At 54.8% G+C, this 20,076-nt stretch overlaps 9 protein-coding genes across 9 annotated transcripts; 6 read left to right on the top strand and 3 right to left on the bottom strand.

Annotated features, from left to right (window-relative positions):
* Nucleotides 1-708: 708 nt before the first annotated feature.
* G647_08067 (uncharacterized protein) lies at nt 709-2,910 on the top strand (the record flags this gene model as incomplete). The annotated part of the gene is made up of 7 exons (XM_008732379.1): nt 709-903; nt 966-984; nt 1,037-1,536; nt 1,616-1,822; nt 1,986-2,383; nt 2,452-2,782; nt 2,842-2,910. 7 exons carry the CDS (start codon nt 709-711, stop codon nt 2,908-2,910), a joined length of 1,719 nt encoding a protein of 572 aa, XP_008730601.1.
* A 1,134-nt stretch (nt 2,911-4,044) lies between these two features.
* G647_08066 (uncharacterized protein) lies at nt 4,045-5,645 on the bottom strand (the record flags this gene model as incomplete). The annotated part of the gene is made up of 2 exons (XM_008732378.1): nt 4,045-4,149; nt 4,224-5,645. The coding sequence occupies 2 exons, from the start codon at nt 5,643-5,645 to the stop codon at nt 4,045-4,047; spliced, it is 1,527 nt and encodes a 508-aa protein (XP_008730600.1).
* A 932-nt stretch (nt 5,646-6,577) lies between these two features.
* Nucleotides 6,578-7,419, top strand: G647_08065 (uncharacterized protein; the record flags this gene model as incomplete). The annotated part of the gene is made up of 2 exons (XM_008732377.1): nt 6,578-6,910; nt 6,988-7,419. The coding sequence occupies 2 exons, from the start codon at nt 6,578-6,580 to the stop codon at nt 7,417-7,419; spliced, it is 765 nt and encodes a 254-aa protein (XP_008730599.1).
* A 659-nt stretch (nt 7,420-8,078) lies between these two features.
* On the top strand, nt 8,079-8,943 carry G647_08064 (uncharacterized protein; the record flags this gene model as incomplete). Its single annotated transcript, XM_008732376.1, has 2 exons — nt 8,079-8,402; nt 8,539-8,943. 2 exons carry the CDS (start codon nt 8,079-8,081, stop codon nt 8,941-8,943), a joined length of 729 nt encoding a protein of 242 aa, XP_008730598.1.
* A 218-nt stretch (nt 8,944-9,161) lies between these two features.
* On the bottom strand, nt 9,162-9,762 carry G647_08063 (uncharacterized protein; the record flags this gene model as incomplete). Its single annotated transcript, XM_008732375.1, has 2 exons — nt 9,162-9,568; nt 9,642-9,762. 2 exons carry the CDS (start codon nt 9,760-9,762, stop codon nt 9,162-9,164), a joined length of 528 nt encoding a protein of 175 aa, XP_008730597.1.
* An 855-nt stretch (nt 9,763-10,617) lies between these two features.
* Nucleotides 10,618-11,475, top strand: G647_08062 (uncharacterized protein; the record flags this gene model as incomplete). Its single annotated transcript, XM_008732374.1, has 1 exon — nt 10,618-11,475. One exon carries the CDS (start codon nt 10,618-10,620, stop codon nt 11,473-11,475), a length of 858 nt encoding a protein of 285 aa, XP_008730596.1.
* A 926-nt stretch (nt 11,476-12,401) lies between these two features.
* On the top strand, nt 12,402-13,757 carry G647_08061 (uncharacterized protein; the record flags this gene model as incomplete). The annotated part of the gene is made up of 1 exon (XM_008732373.1): nt 12,402-13,757. One exon carries the CDS (start codon nt 12,402-12,404, stop codon nt 13,755-13,757), a length of 1,356 nt encoding a protein of 451 aa, XP_008730595.1.
* Nucleotides 13,758-15,094: 1,337 nt separating this feature from the next.
* G647_08060 (uncharacterized protein) lies at nt 15,095-17,580 on the top strand (the record flags this gene model as incomplete). The annotated part of the gene is made up of 3 exons (XM_008732372.1): nt 15,095-15,980; nt 16,030-16,449; nt 16,508-17,580. 3 exons carry the CDS (start codon nt 15,095-15,097, stop codon nt 17,578-17,580), a joined length of 2,379 nt encoding a protein of 792 aa, XP_008730594.1.
* A 172-nt stretch (nt 17,581-17,752) lies between these two features.
* G647_08059 (uncharacterized protein) lies at nt 17,753-19,996 on the bottom strand (the record flags this gene model as incomplete). The annotated part of the gene is made up of 1 exon (XM_008732371.1): nt 17,753-19,996. One exon carries the CDS (start codon nt 19,994-19,996, stop codon nt 17,753-17,755), a length of 2,244 nt encoding a protein of 747 aa, XP_008730593.1.
* Nucleotides 19,997-20,076: the final 80 nt, after the last annotated feature.

Here is a 20,076-nt window from a genome sequence, read left to right as displayed (position 1 = left end):
AGATGTCTCCATCGTAAAGCGTCTTTCCACTCTCATCCCCGATAGATTGTATGAGGCCTCATTCCAACCTGACCGTGGTGTCGTATGTCCAGAAGTGAAGCCAGAAGCCTCCTGGTTGGAAGACACCATGTCCATCTCTCGTGCGACTACACAGTACAAGTACAGTAAGCGACCACTGCTTGCCTGAGAGGCTTTTGTGGGGAACGCTGATGGAGCTGCGCGGAGCTGGAGTCGTTCTTAGCCTGCCACCAGCCCAACCTGCTCCCCAATTCGCTCTCTTCTCGTTGCACTGCTCGTAAGGTGGCGCACGTGACGAGTGCCCTGGTTTACAGGCTAACAGCACGGCTTTTGCTCCTCCTTCAATCACCTCAATCCTCTCTTGTCAATAAAAATCCTCCCTCCCATACCCGTGTCATGCAAGCCCGGACTGACAGACGATACAAAAGCGCCATAGCCTGCAATTTCTGTCGATTGAAGAAAGTCAAATGCAAGTGCCACAGACTCCTGGTTGTCGGAGTTATTAACTCGCCAGCACATCAGGTAACGGCGGCAATCCGTGCCCGAACTGCATAGTAAGAGACGATCCTACCACGCAAGAGGGACATGTTGACCCCATGTCGTCGGCGGTGTAGGACCACCATCAGGTGTGCGTATATCCGCTTTCATCGCGCCGTGCCCGGCGAGTCTCGAGCATAGGATGCCCGATCCATGCGGGTTCGACTATCGCGCGTTGAGGCTCTTCTGCAAGACACAAGGGCAGGCGTCGGGGGGACTGGGGCTGGGGCGGTTGCCGATGCACGCGAAGAGGATGAATTGACAGAAGCGCCCCTGACCCCCTCTTTGACGATCGCTGCTAGTTCTGGAGACGATGATGGCGTTGGGATCCTGCCGCCAGAAGAAGAGGTAAGCTTGGACGAGGGCACCTGCTTTCTTCGCTTGGAGGATGCTGACCATGCGCATCCTAGCCAAGCTACGAGTATCATGGTATCATCTGGCCCTCGCAGCTCTCGCAGGTGATAGCTCACTCTTGAGGCAGGTCCAGGTTCTTTCATATCGTTCTGTTCCAAGTCATGTGTTGACTGGGTTTGTGCGAAGACCGAGGCGCCTGAGTTCGCGACAATGGCTCGGAAGCTCACGGACGATATCTCGCGACATCTGAAAATCAACCCAGGATCTTCTCGAAGAAGGGAACCTGAGCCCCCCGAGTTCTTGGCATGGCAATACGTGAATGCCTATTTCGACGAATCGAGGGATGTCGCTTTCGGGATCCTTTCTCGGCCAGGATTCGAGTCTCGCTTAAGAGCTCACTTCGAGAACAGCCCGACGACGCTTCTGGAGGAGGACGCTTCTTGGTATGCCCTAAGAAACGTTGTGTATGCTGCTGGGTGTCGACAAATCATGGCCAGAGAGCAATCTGGGCGTTTACTTCTGGGGCAGGGCTACGAATGGCAATACTTTCAAAATGCACTCTCCGTGCACACCGATTTACTATACACCAGGAGCAGTTTCATGGCAATCCAGGCGCTCGCAATAATGGTATGAGGTGGGAAAACTGCCGCTGGCAGGCCGACGATGATAACGTTCCCTTGGAGTTCGAAACTAATATGTCCGCTAGGCCTTCTTCGTGGAGAGCATAGGGGCGCCGGCGCTCGATTATATGCTTTCTTTGAACGCCATGAAACTCGCCGAATCCAAAGGTCTGCATCGCCAACCTACGGCCACGTGGAACTTGGGTGAGTCCGCGTTGCAAACACGAAGTTTCATCTGGTGGTCAGTCTACGGTCTAGAACGCTTCAACGCATTTCGATGGGGAAGGCCTTTGGTATGCATGACAGGGAAACCACTCCTGACCTATATCTTTGTCGAAGCTTACGTTCGACGTAGTCAATCGAGGATAAAGCAATCACCTGCGAATTACCTACCAAGTGGTGGACGGAAGCATGGTGAACCTCGGCCTGTTAGTTCCTGCCGTCAAACACGCTCAGATCTTGGCGGATATAACGGAGCAGTTCACCGCCTTGAAAGCCTCGACGCCGACGTTGAGTGACGTGATTCGCACGGTCGACCACCTCGAGCAAACGCTTCGGGGTTGGCACGATTCTTTGCCACTCAACTTGCGAACCGGAACAAATTACTCGGATACGCCGGAGAATATGGACCTCGTCCACGTCTTATACCACCACTACGTCTTCTGGGGGACTCTCATCACCATCCACTCGATCCTTGTGCACCCTTGGAACGTCCCCAAAATCCAGACCAAACCAATCGAGCTGCTGGACTTTCGCAGACACTCGCAGAACAGCACGAGGAAGGTCGTGGATGCATCCAGGGCGATGATTCGAACACTAAGCCATGTCAGCATTGACATTTGCTCTCCCAAATGGTGAGGCTCTTCCCGGATCCCCGAGGTTACTCCATATCCGACGATGTAATAACATGACAACGTTGCAGGCTTGTCTTCACATATCCTCTAACGGCGTTCATGAATCTGTTTATCTATATTCTCCGGTACCCTAAGCTGCCTACCGTCGAATCAGATCTGGACGCCATGTATCGGGTGTGCGGTCACTTCAACTACATGGAATACACCTTGCCCGAGATGGCGTTTGCATTTCCTCGCGAAGCAACCAATCTCGCGCGCTTTGCAGTCACCAAAGCCAACGCAAACGCAAACAGAAACTCTGGAAGCGGCAAGCCTTCTCAGGCAGAGTGGCAGACCACGTTGGCGATGTCGACACACGAGCTGGAGCTGCCAGACTTCGAAGTCCCGCCTTTGTACAACGTACGTATCTTCATTTCTTGCTGGCCAAGGGATCTTTCAATAATCATCGCGTTATATAGAAATCGGCGACAGACGCACTGGAGCTCGGCGTTGAAAACTGGGACAATTTCCTGTCGTGGCCGGAGTGACGATGATGCCGTCATGGGTTGTATCACTCCGCTCGTGCTCTTCAACGGCGAAGGACACACGGCCACATTTCGTAGCACATAGTAATCAGTGAATAGTACCTAGCTAGTCAGCTGTAGAGTGTACTGTTTGTGCCGGTCTGAGTGAGTGAGTGGGTGAGCGGGTGTTGTGTGTCTGCACCATCGTTCCGCCCTGTTTTCATGAATAATAATAGGTCGCACGGGAGCACACAGCAATAGTACTACGCTAGGTCTGAATTCCGCGATCCCCATATTCATCCATTGCACAGTATTCCGCAGCACGATGCCGCTGGCTGATACTGTTGCCTAGTACAACACTGTAAGGGAATCAGTACAGTTTCCGATCAGCACAAAACAAAGAGCAAATGCGGTCTTTACATCCCTTGGCATGTCTGACATGTCACGCACCTCCGGTTGACGACGGAGCCCAGGGGGCCCGGAGCCTCGGTGGGTCGGGGGTCAGCATCGACTAAACCAAATTTGCGCGGAAGTCGGTCCTCTGGCCTGCTCCGGGCCAATGAGACGACGTTCCGGAGGTGGCTCCAAGACGAATGTAAACAGTTTGCAGGACAGTGCGGAGTATACTCATCACCACTGACTCTAGCACTAGCCCTAACACTGACGCTGACACTGACACTGACACTAACGGACGGAAGCTCTGCGCCGTGCCATTGCTGCAGGTCCCTAGGTTTAATCGTAATATTCTTAAGATTTGGTGCAGAGCACGAGGTACGCCCTGTCAATGACTCCGGTGAGGCGGAAGGAAATTCATGTATCGGCACTGAGCAGGTCACAAGAGTACAAGCAGCAGCGTACAGTCCCTTTGAGGCTGTGACACGCAGGATTGATGCCGGCAGTGCTATCGACCTGTAATTGAGATTCATGTCGTTGCGTACAGTGGGTAGACACTACCGAAAGTTGTCTCAGTGGCTTATCGTGGCCTACCTAGAAGAGAACAGCTCTCGATGTATTTACGCCAGTTCTGGGCCTACGGTATGCCTTCCCCTTTCTCGGGGTCTTGTAACGGCAGACGCGCCACATGGTCCTCGGTATCAATTGAGAATCAACTTGAGGCGCTGGACTGAATTTAAGCGGTGGCGGGGTTTTCATCACTATTTATTCGCCGCGATGCCGCTTGCGAATGTGCACGTCCAGATCGAGGATTTTAACGGCAACGCCCGTCCAGGTCTTGAGCGGTCGGTCGGGATGTACGAGGCTCAGCTGTGGGCAGGTTAAATCGTCAGCTAGTTGGCCTAGAACAGCTCAGAGATTGGTATTTGCGTTGGATGACTTACGTCAAAATTGCCCACCAGGGTCGGGATGAGCTTGTAGATCTCCAAATATGCAATGTGCTTGCCTAGGCAGGCTCGTGGGCCATACCCGAACGTCAGAAAGACTCTTTGCATGTTGCGGACCCTTTCATCATGCGCAGCCTTGGACTCGGTCTCCCTGCGCAGCCAGCGCTCGGGCACGAATTTGTCCGCGTCATCGCCAAACACGCTTCTGTCGCGGTGCAGCGGCCACGGGTTCATGCCGACAATGGTGCCGGGAGGTAAACTCTGCCCGGTGGGCAGGACGAGCCCGGAAGCACCCACGGTTCGTTCCAAGTCAATGCCGATCGTGGAGAAGAAACGCAACGTCTCTTTGATGACAGCGTCGAGGTAGGGTAGTGACTGGGCCGCGGTGTAGCTGACTGGAAAGCTGACATTGTTTGCATCTATCTCTGTCTGAAGCTTGTCGTAGACGTCGCGGTGCTGGAGGATGCACATGATGATGGCTGTCAGAGCCGTGGATGTGGTGTCTGAGGCCGCCAGTATGTTGGCATTTGTGTAGGCCGCCAGTTGAATGTCTGTCACCACATCTGGGTGCTGCTTCTGAGCGTCCAGGAAGCGTGAAAGGAAGTCGTACCCACTGGTATCCCCCTTCTCTCGTCCCTCGAGACGGTGTCGGATTCTCTGGGCGGTAAAATCCACCAGATGATTCGGCGTTTTTATCAGTGTCAGGAGTAGAGGATTTTTCAGGAGCAGACGGTCAATCCAGGGCATGGACCCTACCGTACCAATATACAAGAACTGCAGGTCCAGAGTCCCAATCATGTTATTAATGTCCGAGCCTGCATCCATGAATCCAAAGTCCTTGCCGAACGTGGCCCGCCCGATGAAATCAAAGGTGAAAAAGTGCAGCCATTCATGGAGAGGGCACACTCGGCCATGGCTTTTGCCGTCCACGAACTCCTCTCTGAGCCGACGCATCAACTTGTTGCTACAGTCGTTGACAACATTTTCGAAGGACAGGAGTGTGCTCATGGAATAGGCACCGGCGATGGGCCGTTTGAGCCGGGCGTGAAGCTTCGAGTTTTTGGCCGAGATCAGCATAGGGAGGTATTCGCATTCATGCGCGTTGATCATGGGATTCACTGAATCGGTCTTGTCGAGGTTGGCCTTCAGTCCCAGAATGAGTTCGACCGCCGCCGGATCGGCCACGCTGACGAAGTTGGGGCCGATGCGCACCACTGGGCCATACTCACTATGAAGCTCAGGCATGGTCTGCTGGTGATTCCCCTTGCAGGCATCGATGAACCGCCAAAGATCGGAGAAGCGGGCTAGCACCGGCCCAGGGATCGACTGTAGTCCCGGCGCAAAGTAGTTGAGCAGAAGGCGCAGCGCCAGGAGAGAGAATAGAAAGAGAGCCGTGAGAAGTAAAAGCCCAGAAATCATCTTGTCACCGCCCACGAGGGCCCTTCACGTTCAGGAACTGATATGTTGCTTGATGTGGACGGCGTCGATATATGATACTAGCTTTCAGGACCCAGCTAAGTATACCGAGTCCTGTACATGGCGCGGAAGACTGCCGTCCTCGTGTGACAACCCGGCCCAGCAGCCCATATCGCCAGTTCCTCCTCGTATGCCCACCTTCGGCCTAGTACTGCCGAATCCCCAGAGGGGATTCCGGGGTATCCACAATGCTAACAGGCGGAAATCGACAGGGGGAGGGAGTTGCGGGGCGATCTCGGCCCCGAGCAATCCAGCCTCGCATCTGGGGATTCGGGAGGGAATGAGAGTAGGCCCCCAGTCTCTGTGCCGTCTCCGTGTAACCACTGACTTGGTGCGAGACCTATTCCCCACAAGAACCATGGTTAGTCTGAGACCATGGACGAACGGACGAGACTTGTAATATTTGTAATTAACAGGGCTCGTATTAGATTAGTTACCGGTCGCTGCAACTCAACTAGACGAGATCAGGCTTCTGGTGAACCAAGATCCATGGACTCCACCTAACCATGGGACGAAAGGCCACCAATGCTTGCGAGTCTCGTAAGCACACCCACCACTGCCTTGATCTTGCTCACCACATCTTCGACCTCCTGCTGAGCGAGTATACTTGTCAGGAACCATCGACCAGGCCAGTGGCTACGAGGTGCTGAACCGCTCATGTGTGAGCATCGATTCTGAAAAGATGAAACGCTTTTCTAAATTCTGGACTCGCCCAGCGGTCGACACTACCCGCCAGCTTCCAGAGCGACAAAAGGAGACAAACCCACAACGAAATCAAGAGGCCCTTCATTTGGTCGACAAGGTCTTTGAGCGTACAGTGGTTCTCATCACTGGAGCTGGCTCAGGTATGTGCGTTGGTCTGCAAAGAGAGCTTGATGACCGACTCTGGAGCAGGAATTGGACAGGAATGTGCTCAGCAATTTGCATTGCATGGATGTCGAAAGCTGTTTCTCGTTGATATCTCCCTCTCTGGCCTACAGCAGACGAGGGAGATGCTCGAAAAGGACCAACCACTCGCCCAAGTAGAGCTGTACCAAGGTAATGTCGCCGAGGAAAGCTCTGTGAAGCGAATGGTTTCACAGTGTGTCGAACTCTACGGCCGGCTCGACGTAGCGTGCAACAACGCTGGCATCAGTGGTGGGAGCGCGAGGACGAGCGATTTGGCCGTCGAGGATTTTGACCGGCTTTGCTCCGTCAACCAGCTAGGGGTGAGTTTATACCCACATCCCTATCACTATTCCGACTCTGCGAATATATGCCACCCTCTTACTCACCTAAGCCGCAGGTCTTTCTGTGCGAAAAATACGAGCTCCGTCAGATGCTGCAGCAAGATCGATCCGTCGGCGACCAACGGGGAGCAATCATCAACGTCTCCTCCATCGCCGGCAACTGTATCATACCTACCGCGCCTGCATATGCCGCCTCAAAGCACGCCGTGGTTGCCCTCAGTCGCTGTGACGCTCTCAAGTATGCCCAGGACGGGATCAGGGTCAACTGCGTGTCGCCAAGTGCAGTTTGGACCCCGATGGTCTCGGACGCCGGCCTTCCGCAGGAGTTCATTGACATGGGCGCCGCACAGTCACCGGTGAAGCGTTATCTGCAGCCTCTCGAAGTGGCGGAAGCAATCCTCTTCATAGCGAGTCCCAAAGCTACGGCCATTATAGGTGCCAACCTGCCAGTTGACTGTGGCACGCAGCTTCTACGAAGCTTCTACTGATGTACTTAGTTTTCGCTTCCACCGCAATGATCTCTACTCGGTATGATTGGTTGCATCGAAACCAAGGCTGGCTGGAGTGTGTCATTCGACTGGGAGGAGTCAATGATAATTGGCAGGCAATCGCGGGACAGACAGCTTTGTAGCTGAAAGATTACCCAATTTGATCGTCTCTAGATGCTCGTTCCAAAGTAATTCAGTAATTCATAGCCTGTGACGATCGCGACAACTTACACTGGGAGCCTCATTCCGTTCTCCACCGGCCTAAGGATTTGTGTCGAGTACCTGGTATGTAATACGCACGTATGTGACCTTGGCTGGTTCCGCAGCGGCACTCAGGTCGCTTAATTCGATACGTGCTACTCCCCAACTACCTACTAGGTACCTCAGGTTGATTGATGAAACCTCCCTCTGCGCATCTCCTGTTATTAGTCCGTTGATAGAAGCCGGTCCACTCGCGAATCAACGCCCACACTTCGACGTCTACACTGAGTAGTGCGCTGGGGCTGCCGGAGGCGCTCTTCAAACACACAACCACTTTCCACATAATAATGGACCTTTTTCGTCTCGGCACGGTGGTCATCACCGGTGCAGCAACTGGTTCGTCTCCTACGTACCCGAGTGGACAGTGTATTTGAGGGGATGAATCATTAACGTGTAGCATGTTCACAGACACCGGATCCGTCATTGCCTGCTTGTTCGCTCAATACGGGTGCAAACAAATATTCCTGGGGGACTCTCCGCTTCGAAATCTTGACGAGTGCCGGCGCAATATCTTGGCTGCCCATCCTTCAGTCCAGGTGTTGGTGAAGGAGTTTGACCGGGCGGATGAAGCAGACGTCGAGGCGTTCTTCACTGCCGTCGTGCAGTCATTCACCCGGATCGACTTTGCCGTCAACCTCATCTGCCAGGATCAGAACCCTCGAGCAACTGTCGACATCTCGGCAGAGGACTACGCCCGGAGCTATACGGTCTACCAGAGAGGGGTGCGTTTCAATTATCCTCTTGATGAGTTTGAGGACAATGAGGCCATGCTGCCGCTTGTCTCTGGTCAACTTCTTGCTTGCTTGCCTGCTTGCTACTACTTGTTCCCAATGCTAATCTGTCAAGTTGGGATCATAGGCATTTCTGATTCAACGGGCCCTTCTACGGCAGATGCTCAAGCAAGAAATGGCGCCTGGCTTCGGCAGTCGAAGCAGCATTGTCAATGCCGTCGAACTCGGTGCTACGGCGTCCCTGGCTGACCGCCCGCTTTCGGCTGCCGCCGCCAACGCGATAGTCGGGCTGAGCAAGACAGATGCCTTCGACTACGCATCGGACGCGATTCGGATCAACTGCGTTGCTGCAGACGAGGCGTTGAGGCCGCAGAAGGGGCTTGGAGTGGGTGAGAAAGGCCCGTTGCGCAGCATGGAAGGCCTGAGGAACGTTGCCAACGCCGTGGCGTGGCTTTCCTCGCCGGGATCGGGATGGCTGACCGGCTTGGTCGTCCCAGTCGACAAAGGCCGCAATCTCAACTGTGGTTGGTAGGGACAAGACAGGACAGGATGGGATAGAGTAGGACTAGGATACAAGGTAATAAATTCACCGATCTAAGGCCAATATTACCAAGCTCAATACCCAATGGTCAATGGAAGACATAACCTGCGCGTATGCTATTGCACCACACCAAGACTCCCTTGAGTGTTGGCTTTCACATTGATTCTGTCTCCAGGGTGCAATGATCATCGTCACATCTCTCTGCAACTCTAATTACTGACAAAGTAGTTCACAGCTATTGGGTGGCTCAGATTGACCTTCTTCTCCCAGTCCCCCAGCGCAAACCGCTTTCGAGCAAGGTTACTATATTCCTTCCCACCTGGAGGCGCATGCTTGGTGCCATCGAAACCCTCCGGCTGCTCGTAGAGTAGGAAGACATATCTGTGAGGCGAACTCCCTGGTGGGGGCCCCGGACCGACGTAGTTTGCGACAAATGGGTCACTCGAGGTCAAGACCTTTGACCCAGCGGATGGTTTGAAGCCCGGTTGAATCCAGTGCAAGATGGGCGAAAGGAAGTTTAAGCTCGGGTACGGACCGTCGAGATCGATGCAAATCACCATGTAAGTCGCCGCACGGGAAGGAACCGCAAAGGACAGCGTCGGAGGAAGTTTGGCATCTGTCAGGCTCATCAGTCATACGACTCCCCTCCCACACGCCTGAAGATGGTTGCAGGTGGTGTGTATGCATACCTGAACGAGCAATGTGTTGACCCGGCTGCAAGACCTTGCCGTCATAGCTCAGTTCGAGAATCTTGGATTTGTCGCTCGTGACGACGTCGAGGTACCGCTTGATCTTCTCGTCGGTGGCCATGATGAAGTGCCTGACCCAGGACCAACAGTTGACTCCGTGTGACGAGGCACTCGTGTAAAGCAAACCCGTTCGCCTTGAGCTCGGCTAGTCACGGCAATGTCTTGGTTGAACGACTTAACACCGATTCCATTGACCAACTCTGGTAGGTCTGGTAGTGTCGGACTTAACGGAGGTCGAGACCAGGTAAGGAAGGGGGTTGGCTTCTCAAAGTGCCGACATTTGTGGCAGGGCATACCGTGGGCAACCGAAAGACGATCCTTTGGGTACGAGGGCGCGGAGGAGAGAAGGTGCTCTGAGGGGAGATCCGCAAGCCCAAGAGTCTGCACAAGCAACATATTTGCGAAGCCCATCGCGAGGAGTGAATGTGGAATTCGATATAAGCGAGTGGCGCCTTGTCCCAGTCGGCCAGGGTATTAGCAAGGGGCACCAGAGACTGGGGGAAAGCGGCGGAGGTCGAAGCGGAATCCATTCCATGAGATCTTCTGCCGTCGGTCGTAATGGAGACTCTCGCAGCTCAATACGAGTACATTGATCGCGGGCCAAATCAGTATTACTCGGTAAGCTTCTGTGATTGCGGCCTGGCACTCCGCCCACCGAATACCATACCTTTCCTATTTCGGTAATGAGATGTCTGACGACTTTCAACCATGACGACTGTCACTAAAACATACAAAATACTGTAAAATAACCCGCCCCTTTCTTCCCCTCGACTCTTTTCAAAGTCTCAAACTACCAGGCTTGTTCGTTCCCACCCTTCCGTTTCCGTGCCAAATTGATTAATTGTTGATCTATTTTCACAGCCTCACCACGGCATCTGCGCGCTAGAACTCAATCGCCCCAACAGCGGCAAGCACAATGAAAGTGGTACACGGTTCTGAGATGAACTACAGCAGCAGCGGCTTGAAACACCGGCCCGGAGCTCCATTGTTCAAATTCTTGATCCTGGGCGAAGAGAACACGCCTGACAACTTTTTCCTGATGCTGGCCAGACAAGAAAGCTTCTACTCTCCGCGCCATCATCACAACTTCGAGCAGTTCCGTTATGCGTACAAGGGCGATATCACACTAGGTGAAGGCGAAGACTGGCTCTTGAGAGAGGGGGAAGTCGCGCATTTCCCGGAGGGGGCGTGGTACGGCCCTCAGAACGACGGGCACGCAGTGAAGGAAGTGCTTGTGCTGCAATTTGGCGGTCCGAGTGGACAAGGCTTTCTCAGCTTTGGCCAGCTGAAAGCGATCCAAGACGACATGGACGCCAAGGGCCTTGGGAAATTCGAGGGAGGAAAGTTCATCCCTGCCAGCGATGCTTCCAAAGCCATTGATGGGTACGAAGCACTGTGGGAGCACAAACACGGCCGGAAGCTGGAATATCCAGTCACGAGGTACAAGCATCCGTTGTTGATCGACTCCCAGGCTTTTCCATGGCGCAAGCTTGACCAACACACACAAGGAAACGTGTTGACCAAACCTCTTGGGGTCTTCTCTGATGGGAGCGTCTCGGCACGGTTTCTCCGAGTCGAAAATGGAACATTGGGATTGCCTGAAAAGGAGGCTATACAGTTGCTCTTCGTTCGTAGCGGCACGGCCAAGGTCGACGGACATGACGTCCGGGAGCAATCAGCGGTGCAATTAATGGTCGGAGAGCGTGCAGAAATAGCAGTGGACGACACAGCTGTGGAAATACTCCACCTTACTCTACCTTCGCGCTCGAATTGAGCAAAAAGGACCCAAAGACTCCGGTGTAGGGTGTAATGGATGAGATTATGTGCCAGTGTGCCAGTATGCCAGCCTTGTGGTGGTAAGAATGCCCAGAGATGTGCCTCTTGCCGGTTTCTGATCCATATCGATCGGGATTCGGGTGCCAACCTCCACAGCGGTCTATGTTTTATGGAACGCACGGGAAGTCTTCCGCATCGTGCCCCGTGCTCGGTGGTGGGGACAGCGTATCCAACCCCGTATGATGAGCTAGGTCCACAAGCGCCAAGCTATTAAGAGACTGGCCACTCTCCGGACATGGCCCATGCATATGTACAGGGTAATTATACATAGAGAGGCCCTCCTCCCACTTCTTCTCGGTCGAAGGACCTGCACGAAACAGTCACCCTTTTCCTTGGCGAGAAGCTCTTCTTCACATTGCCCAAGTCGTCACTCCTTTCCCCGTTCCACAAAGGTCAGTCGCTCCAGGGGTTGCGCAGAGTACTCCTCGTTCCCAACGTCGAACTGTAATTGTCCCAAGGCAGCGCCACTGATCGAGGGAGTAAGACCCCTCCCCGCGATGGCGTCGATCAGTGGACGACCGTGGGTGCCGATGAGATTCACACGGACTCGGGCTTTTGGCCGTGCAACGAGGATAACAGCCTCACGCAGAAGTGTCTTCCTGTAAGAGCGACCGTATCTGGACCTTGTCGGCATTCCGCTAACAACATCACTGCCAGGAAAAGAACGCTCACCACCATCACGGCGCGGCGTTATGCAGAGCCGGGCACGGCCACAGGAGCTTCTGCAAAGGCTGGAATCCAGACGCTAGGTGGTGACGGCAAGAAGCACCCTGTTGCCAACGAGGCATGCGACCTCCTTGTGGTAGGCTCCGGGGGAGCAGGCATGTCGGCCGCCCTGACTGCTCAGCACTTGGCCTCAAAGTCATGGTAGCAGAGAAGGAAGAGCAGTACGGCGGCGTCACCGCTCGCTCCGGTGGCTGGCTTTGGGTCCCTGGGAGCAGTATGGCCAAGGCTGCGGGCATCCGCGACAGCGTTGACCAGGCACTCACATATATTCGCCACGAGGCTGGACCGTACTTCGACGAGGCTCGTGCCAAAGCCTATGCTGAGACAGCACCGGAGATGCTTGACTTCGTCGTCAAGAACACCCCTGTCCGCCTCGGGCTATTCACCGGCATGCCTGACTACCACCCCAACTCACCGGGAGCAAGTCCAGGTTGCCGTTGTGTGTACACAAAGGCGTGGAGTTCTCGCCCCATGGGCGACGAGCTGAGTCGCCTCCGGCGACCCTTACAGTCCATGACTGCTTTCGGCATGCAGATTGGCAACGAGGACCTGGCGACCTTTGTGACAGCCGGCCGAAAATTCTCATCCTTCTTCCGTGTTATGAAATTACTCGCAGGAAACACGGCCGACCGACTCCGTGGAAGACCACCGTCACGCATCACCAGTAGGCGCGCGCTGATCGGCGGCTTTGCTCAGGCGGCGACCTCCAAAGGGACTCAAATATGGACGAACGCTCCTGTCCGTCGTCTCATGGTGGAGAACGGCCGCGTGACCGGTGCGCTCTTGGAACGAAACGGTCGAAACATCCAGCTGCGGGCCCCGCGAGGAGTCATTCTGGCCACGGGAGGATTCGCACACGATGTGCAGCTGCGAAATCAGCTGCTGGAAGGCTCGATGACAGACGTCGGCACCAACCAGGCGGCTTGGGGTTTGCTACCGTTCGGCGTCACGGGGGACGGAATCAGGATGGCTAAGGCTGCAGGTGGTCGATTCGATGACAAGGTAATGAAGCCGATTGCATACTCTCCAGTCACGAGGATCTTCAACGCTGAAGGTGACCTGTCGCTTTTCCCAGTCTTCGTAGGGCGCGCAAAGCCCGGCCAGATCTGCGTCACGCGCATCGGGAGGCGCTTCATCAGTGAGGGCTGCAACTATCACGCATGGGGAGAAGCGCTAGTCAAAGCAACAAAGGGCGAAGACGAAACTGCGGCCTGGTTTGTCTGCGACAAGCCCTCGCTCCAGCGATATGGAATGGCCGCAGTGCCACCCTGGCCGATCCCGTTCGGCCACCTAATCCACTCAGGATATCTGAAACAAGGGAACACCGTTCGCGAGCTTGCCGAGAAGGCAGGCATTGATCCAGACGGACTGGAAGACACGGTGGACCGATTCAACGCCCACGCGCGAGAAGGGAGAGATCCAGAGTTCGGCCGGGGTGAGAACGCGTACGACCTTGCGAACGGTGATCCGGACCACAGACCGAATCCTTGCTAGGGCCCTCTCGATCAAGGCCCCAAGTTCTTCGCAATCAAGGCTACCGCTGGATGCGGGAGCACCCATGCTGGACTTTCTACGGATGCGAATGCATGCGTACTTCGCTCTGATGGTTCGATTGTTGCCGGCCTATATGCCGTCGGTAATGATGCGGTGGCTATCACGGGGGGCAAAATTATCGCCGGTGGCATTACCATCGGTCCAGCCATGACTTTTGGCTATCTGGCTGCTCATCATGCCGCTCGGAGTACTGTACAGTAGTTGCGAAACTGACCGCGCAGCAAGCAGCAGCGGTGAAGGGATAGTTATATCGGGCGGACGGACAATAGGTTTGTCATTCGATCCTACCAGCTCCGCGAAATCGAGGTAGCGGCGTGAGGCCAGGGAATTCTCCAGGTCGAAGCAGAAGCAAAGATATAGCTGATTATATGGGCTCAGATAAGGCCCAGGGTCTTTCCTCAGAGAGTGGTCAGGGAGCGTTGAGTGATGCTCCAGTCGAAGCTCACTGCAAACTCAGCTGAAAATCAGTCTAAGCTCAATCTAAGCTCAGTTAAAGATCAGTCAAAGCTTAGACTCAAGTGGCCTTCGCACACCCCCCATCATCAAGTCGTGATCGGCAGCTAGGTTTTCCATTGTCGAGTGATCAGGATAGTCACAAGATCTTGCATTTGTCAACCATCAGCCTGTGCAGATTTCAACATGTAGCCTCCCTATTCCCTCGTCGAACAGATCTCCGCATCTCCGCATCTCCACAATCAAACGGTGCGACGCTATTCAGGCCGGTAGCCATGCGATGTTTATCCAGAGCGCGCGTCATGTCAGTCATGCCAGTTCTTTGTGAGACCTCGCATATGGCCTCCGAGAAACGTGTCGAGCCATGCAATCAGCCAAGGAACAGTTCTCGACTCAGGGGGCTTGGAATCTTGACTCAGCCCGAGTGACCGTACAGGCTCGCTTCACTGCATCACCGGAAGCTGCAGGAATACCTTCCAGACGTCATTCACCGTGTCACTCGGAATGCGGAGGCTCCCCGCATGTCGTCGAGGTTACTTCGACAATGCTTGTAGTGCTTGTACTACCATGCGTCGGGGTGCTGATCAACCGAACCATTGTCGCTGCGGATTGGACGGATGACCACGTCTGGCACCAGCTCCTTGCTCGAATCGGCAGGTGTCTCTGTCGAGGCTCTGTACTAGACGACAGGTTTGCATTGCCGTCTGCAGCGACGTCGGAGGTAAATGGAATTCATCTCCACAGTACTCACATATAAAGTCCCGGGAATGGGCCTGCGGGATGTATTCAGTCGTTTCCAGCACATCCTCGTGAGCACCGGCAATATGGCACTCCTCACTCTGTGGTCGGGTCTACTAGCCCTGACCGCTCAAAGTGTGGTGGCCCAAGACTATGGCACTTCTCCTCCAGTCTACCCCAGCCCTCCCACTGCTGGGATTGGCTGGGAAGCAGCATTTGCGCAAGCCGATGCATTTGTTTCCAATCTAACATTAGAAGAGAAAGCTCAGATGGTCACTGGAACCACCGGTCCCTGTGTTGGCAACATCGGCGGTATCCCGCGCGTCGGCTTTGAAGGGATCTGCATGCAGGATGGACCTCTGGCAATCCGACAGGCGACGTACGCATCGGTCTTCTCGGCGGGTCTGACAGCGGCGGCGTCCTGGGACAGAGGTCTCATCTTCGCACGCGGCCTGTACATGGCAGCGGAGTTCAAAGGCAAAGGCAGCCATGTTGCCCTCGGCCCCGTTGTCGGACCCCTGGGTCGCTCCGGCTACGGCGGACGTGGATGGGAAGGCTTCTCTCCTGACCCGTACCTGACGGGTGTGGCGGCAGAGCAGACAATCTGGGGAATGCAGCAAGCCGGGGTGCAGACATCTCTCAAGCATTATATCGGCAACGAGCAGGAGACGCAGCGGAACCCCGACAAGTCGAGCAGTGGCACCACCATAGAAGCGGTATCCTCCAACATTGATGACCGTACCATGCACGAGCTATATCTCTGGCCATTTGCAAATGGCGTACGGGCCGGGACTGCTTCAATCATGTGCTCCTACAATAGGCTTAACGGCTCTTATGGTTGCCAAAACTCTAAGACCCTCAATGGCCTGCTCAAGACGGAGCTGGGCTTCCAAGGTTACGTCGTGTCGGATTGGCAGGCCACTCACGCGGGCGTCGATGCCATCAATGCTGGTCTGGACATGGACATGCCAGGTAAGTCTACGCTTTCCAGTCAAAAGTACACAACATGCTGACTGGCCAGGACCCATAAGCGGTTTCCAGAACGTCTCATTCTTCGGGGGAAACGTCACGCAGGCAGTCAACAACGGGTCACTCAGTCAGGACCGAGTAGATGATATGGTAAGGCGGATCATGACTCCTTACTTCTATCTCAACCAGAATGAGTTCCCCCCGATCGACGGATACGAGCCCACTCTCAACTCAAGGTTTCCACCATACCAATATCCATTCACGTTGGGTGCCGCGAATGTCGACGTCCGAGATAACCACGCTCAGTCGATCCAGGAACTTGGCGCAGCAGGGACAGTGTTATTGAAGAACACCAACAATACACTGCCTCTGAAAGCCCCGAGCACGATTGGCGTGTTTGGGAATGATGCAGGCGACGTGGTTGATGGGTTGTACTTTTCAGGAGCTGCCTTCCAGCAGCCAGAGGGCTACGGTAAGAGGATCGCGTCGTTGCCCCGTCCCCGGCTGCCTTGCTAATCGCTTTTCACAAGAGTATGGCACCCTTCCTGCTGCCGGCGGTAGTGGGGCCGGGCGGTTCTCATATATTGTCACTCCGCTCGAAGCGATCAAAGCCCGGGCAGCTCAAGACCGCACTCTCGTCCAATACATTCTGAACAATACCCTGATCACTCAGCCAGGCGGACTGCGCACCATCGCCCCAGTACCGGAAGTCTGCCTCGTATTTCTCAAGTCCTGGGCGTCAGAGGGGTCAGATCGAACGTCGCTGGAGGCGAACTGGAACAGCACCGCCGTCGTCAACTCCGTCGCAGCAACCTGCAACAATACCATCGTCATCACCCACGCGGCGGGCCTGAACGTCATGCCGTGGGCAAATCACCCGAACGTGACGGCGATTCTCGCGGCACATCTTCCGGGTCAAGAATCGGGCAACTCCATCGTTGACGTCCTCTATGGCGCCGTCAACCCGAGCGGCAAACTTCCGTATACCATCGCACTCAATGAATCCGACTACCGCTTCGCCGACATCACCAACTCAACCGAGTTACAGGAGACCGAGGACCCGAACGCATGGCAGTCCAATTTCACCGAAGCACTCCTGATTGACTACCGCCACTTCGACTACTATAACCAATCCGTGCTGTACGAGTTCGGGTTCGGTCTGTCATACACCACGTTCGACATGTCCAACCTCGACATTGAGCCCACGGTTCCTAGCCTGGAGATCAGCCCAGTGCCGGACGCGGTGCCTATCGTGCCGGGAGGGAACCCGACGCTCTGGCAAGTGCTTTACACCGTCAACATCACGGTCACCAACACGGGCGACGTCGCCGGCGCGAGTGTCCCGCAAGTGTACGTTGCCCTGCCGCAAATCGACAACTCGGTCCCCACGCCGAAGAACGTATTGCGCGGCTTCGACAAGCTCAGTCTTCAGCCGGGCCAGTCGCAGACGGTCAACTTCCCATTGACGAGAAGGGATCTGAGCTATTGGGATGTCAACATGCAGGAGTGGGTGATTGCCAGTGGGACGATCGGGATCAACGTGGGCTTCAGTTCCAGAGACATCAGGCTGACGGACGAGATTGTGGTTGTCCAGGGATCTTGAAGAGGGAGCGCGTACGCATCTCCCAGCATCGGGAGTCTGTGAACTATCAGTGGCCCATGTAGAGTGCCGCGTGGGGTTCTACAGGAAACTCCGAGTGGTTGAGCGGAGCTAATTAACAAACAACGTCCAGCTTGATAGCGAATTTAATTTATCGATGATCATTTCTCCCATCCTACAGCGGAGGCAGCGCTTCCCTACAGACAGGGCACACAAGCCTGAGGTTCATCCAGCCCTCCAGACAGTCGGCATGGAAAATGTGCCTGCACGGTGTGACCATGTAGTTCCTCTGCTCCAGCCATGCTGTGCCCGTGCCTCGGCCAAGTGCATGATCTGCCTTGGATAAGACTGGTACGTCGATCTCGTTCATGCAGATGGCGCAGTCGAACACTTTTCGCGTCCTGTCGTCCTTATCTTTGGCTTCCGATGCCGAAGCCAACAGGCCAATGGACATGCCGGTGGCCTCGACGTCATCTTCGCGGAGGAGAGGATGGTAGTCGTAGGCGGGGGGGCACCAGGAGTCGCGGACCAGAAGACGCGGTCCAAGAAGGTGTTGGCTGAGAAGAATCGCGACTTGCAGCCATAGCCAGGCCAGCAGCACGAGCGCAGTAGTTGGACTGGTGTCGATGGAGAGGATGTTTCGGTCCTCAAAGTACCAGTAGAGGATGGGCACTGCGCGAAGGATGCTTGTCCCCACAACGTACTCCCAGCTCAGGGCCTTGCGGCAGTTGCGCATCGTGTTACGGTATATCTGCGGCCACCAGAAGGAGAAGTAGCAGAATACCAGAAGATTGGCATAGCCCGATCGCAGGCTCCGGGGCCATGACATCGCCCAGAGTGAGAAGAACATGAGCAGGACGAGCGAGAAGTAGAATCTGCTGTAGATGGCGGCGAAAGATGCACGTGGACTAGCGACCTCAGCAGGCACCGGACTGTCCTGATCGGATGGGAGGATGACCGGTGTCGCACCTCCAGGTCGCGAAGCTGTGACCGGAAGCGGTAGGCCGACAGTCCCATCAGTGCTCGTAGGAGCGCGTGTTGTCGCGGGGGCGGCTGTCGGCGCCGGCGTTGTACTTGGAGCTGTGCGCTGCTGCCGCGATTGCTCAGCACGTTGAGGGTCGCCGACCTGTACTGTCCATATATCGAAGACGAACTTCACCTCTAAGAAGGCGACATGAATACAGGACAGATATGCGGCGGCAGCGACCATCAGAAAAGCTGATGCATCTACCATGAGCAGAGCAATAAGAGCGAAAAGGAGGAGGCCGTCTCCTAGAGCAGCAATTACAATACTCTGATAAGCAATGCGACTTCGAGTTGAGGGGGTGGCGGCTTTCTCCATTTGTCGTTTAAGGAGCGCAATTTGCAGCCCAATCGACAGCACGAAGGCAAACAGCAAACGCTGAGCGAGGGTCCAATATGCCTCTATCTTGGGTCCAGAGATTGTCGGAGATAGCAAAATGTAGCCGCAGTCGGGCGAGAAAATGACGGCTGAGTAGGCGAGCAACGGAGGTTGACCTATTGGAGCGCCCTCCGGTCGAATGAGCTCTTCTTCCACTCGATGCATAAAGTCGGTTGCTTTGAGGTTGTCGGCATCCCGAAAGCGATAGGGAATCGGCTGCATCCAAATGATGAGTTCACATTGAGGCGCGAAGGCTAGGCCATCAGCTCCATCATCAAAGACCTTCTCCCAGTTACTGTGCACAGTCTCGTTCATGACAGGTACTGAGAGGTTGAATGAGGCAGCGTCCGGTGCGAAGTGAGGAAGAGCAGGTAAGGCGTCGAACTTGGAGCTGGTTGTAGACATGATGATCATGCCGGATGGGAAATGGACTCCGTGCAATTTTGCTTGCCAGCCATTTCCAGGAGACGAGTCTGTCGACAGGGCGAGTTCTGCTTTGATAGCAGCGGCTTCATGACTCAGTCGACCTTGAGAGTCATATAGGGATAGACTGACTTCGCCTTTCTTTTCGGTAACATTCCTCTCAAACCAGCCCGAGAGGTAGTCTTTCTTCGGATCTACGGCCGTCAGATTGAGCACCGGCGAGATGCCTGGGATGTCATTTCTAAGAAACTGGCCTCGAAGCTCGCCAGTGACTCGCTTGTAGATTGGTAAGTCTGCGGTAGGGTCGATTCCTTTCCAGTTGGTTTCGAATTGGCTCCGACTGAGCTGCTGAGCCAGGGCCAGAGACTCCCATTGATAGCCGTCGGCTTCCCGAAAGCCGGTGAGATTCAGCCAGCTATGGGTTTTGGGGTTGAGCTGGCCGTACGATGAGTTTGCCAGCACATCTGCTTCTGCCTGATGTTGTTCCTCTATGGAGTCGGCCTCGAACTGTCGGAATCGTCGCGCGGGTTGCTCGGGGGTCAGGAAGATGAAGAGCAATAATACAATAAGTAGCACAACTCGTGGACCCTCCATCCACTGAATTGCACCTTTCTGCGACTCATCGCAGAGAGTTCGATGATATGATAGGAGATTAAGTGGGAAAGGTGATGACT

This window comes from Cladophialophora carrionii, assembly GCF_000365165.1.
Source record: "Cladophialophora carrionii CBS 160.54 unplaced genomic scaffold supercont1.6, whole genome shotgun sequence".
Taxonomy (NCBI): domain Eukaryota; kingdom Fungi; phylum Ascomycota; class Eurotiomycetes; order Chaetothyriales; family Herpotrichiellaceae; genus Cladophialophora; species Cladophialophora carrionii.
The sequence above is the reverse complement of the archived record's forward strand: the minus strand, read 5'-3'. Positions and strand labels throughout refer to the sequence as shown.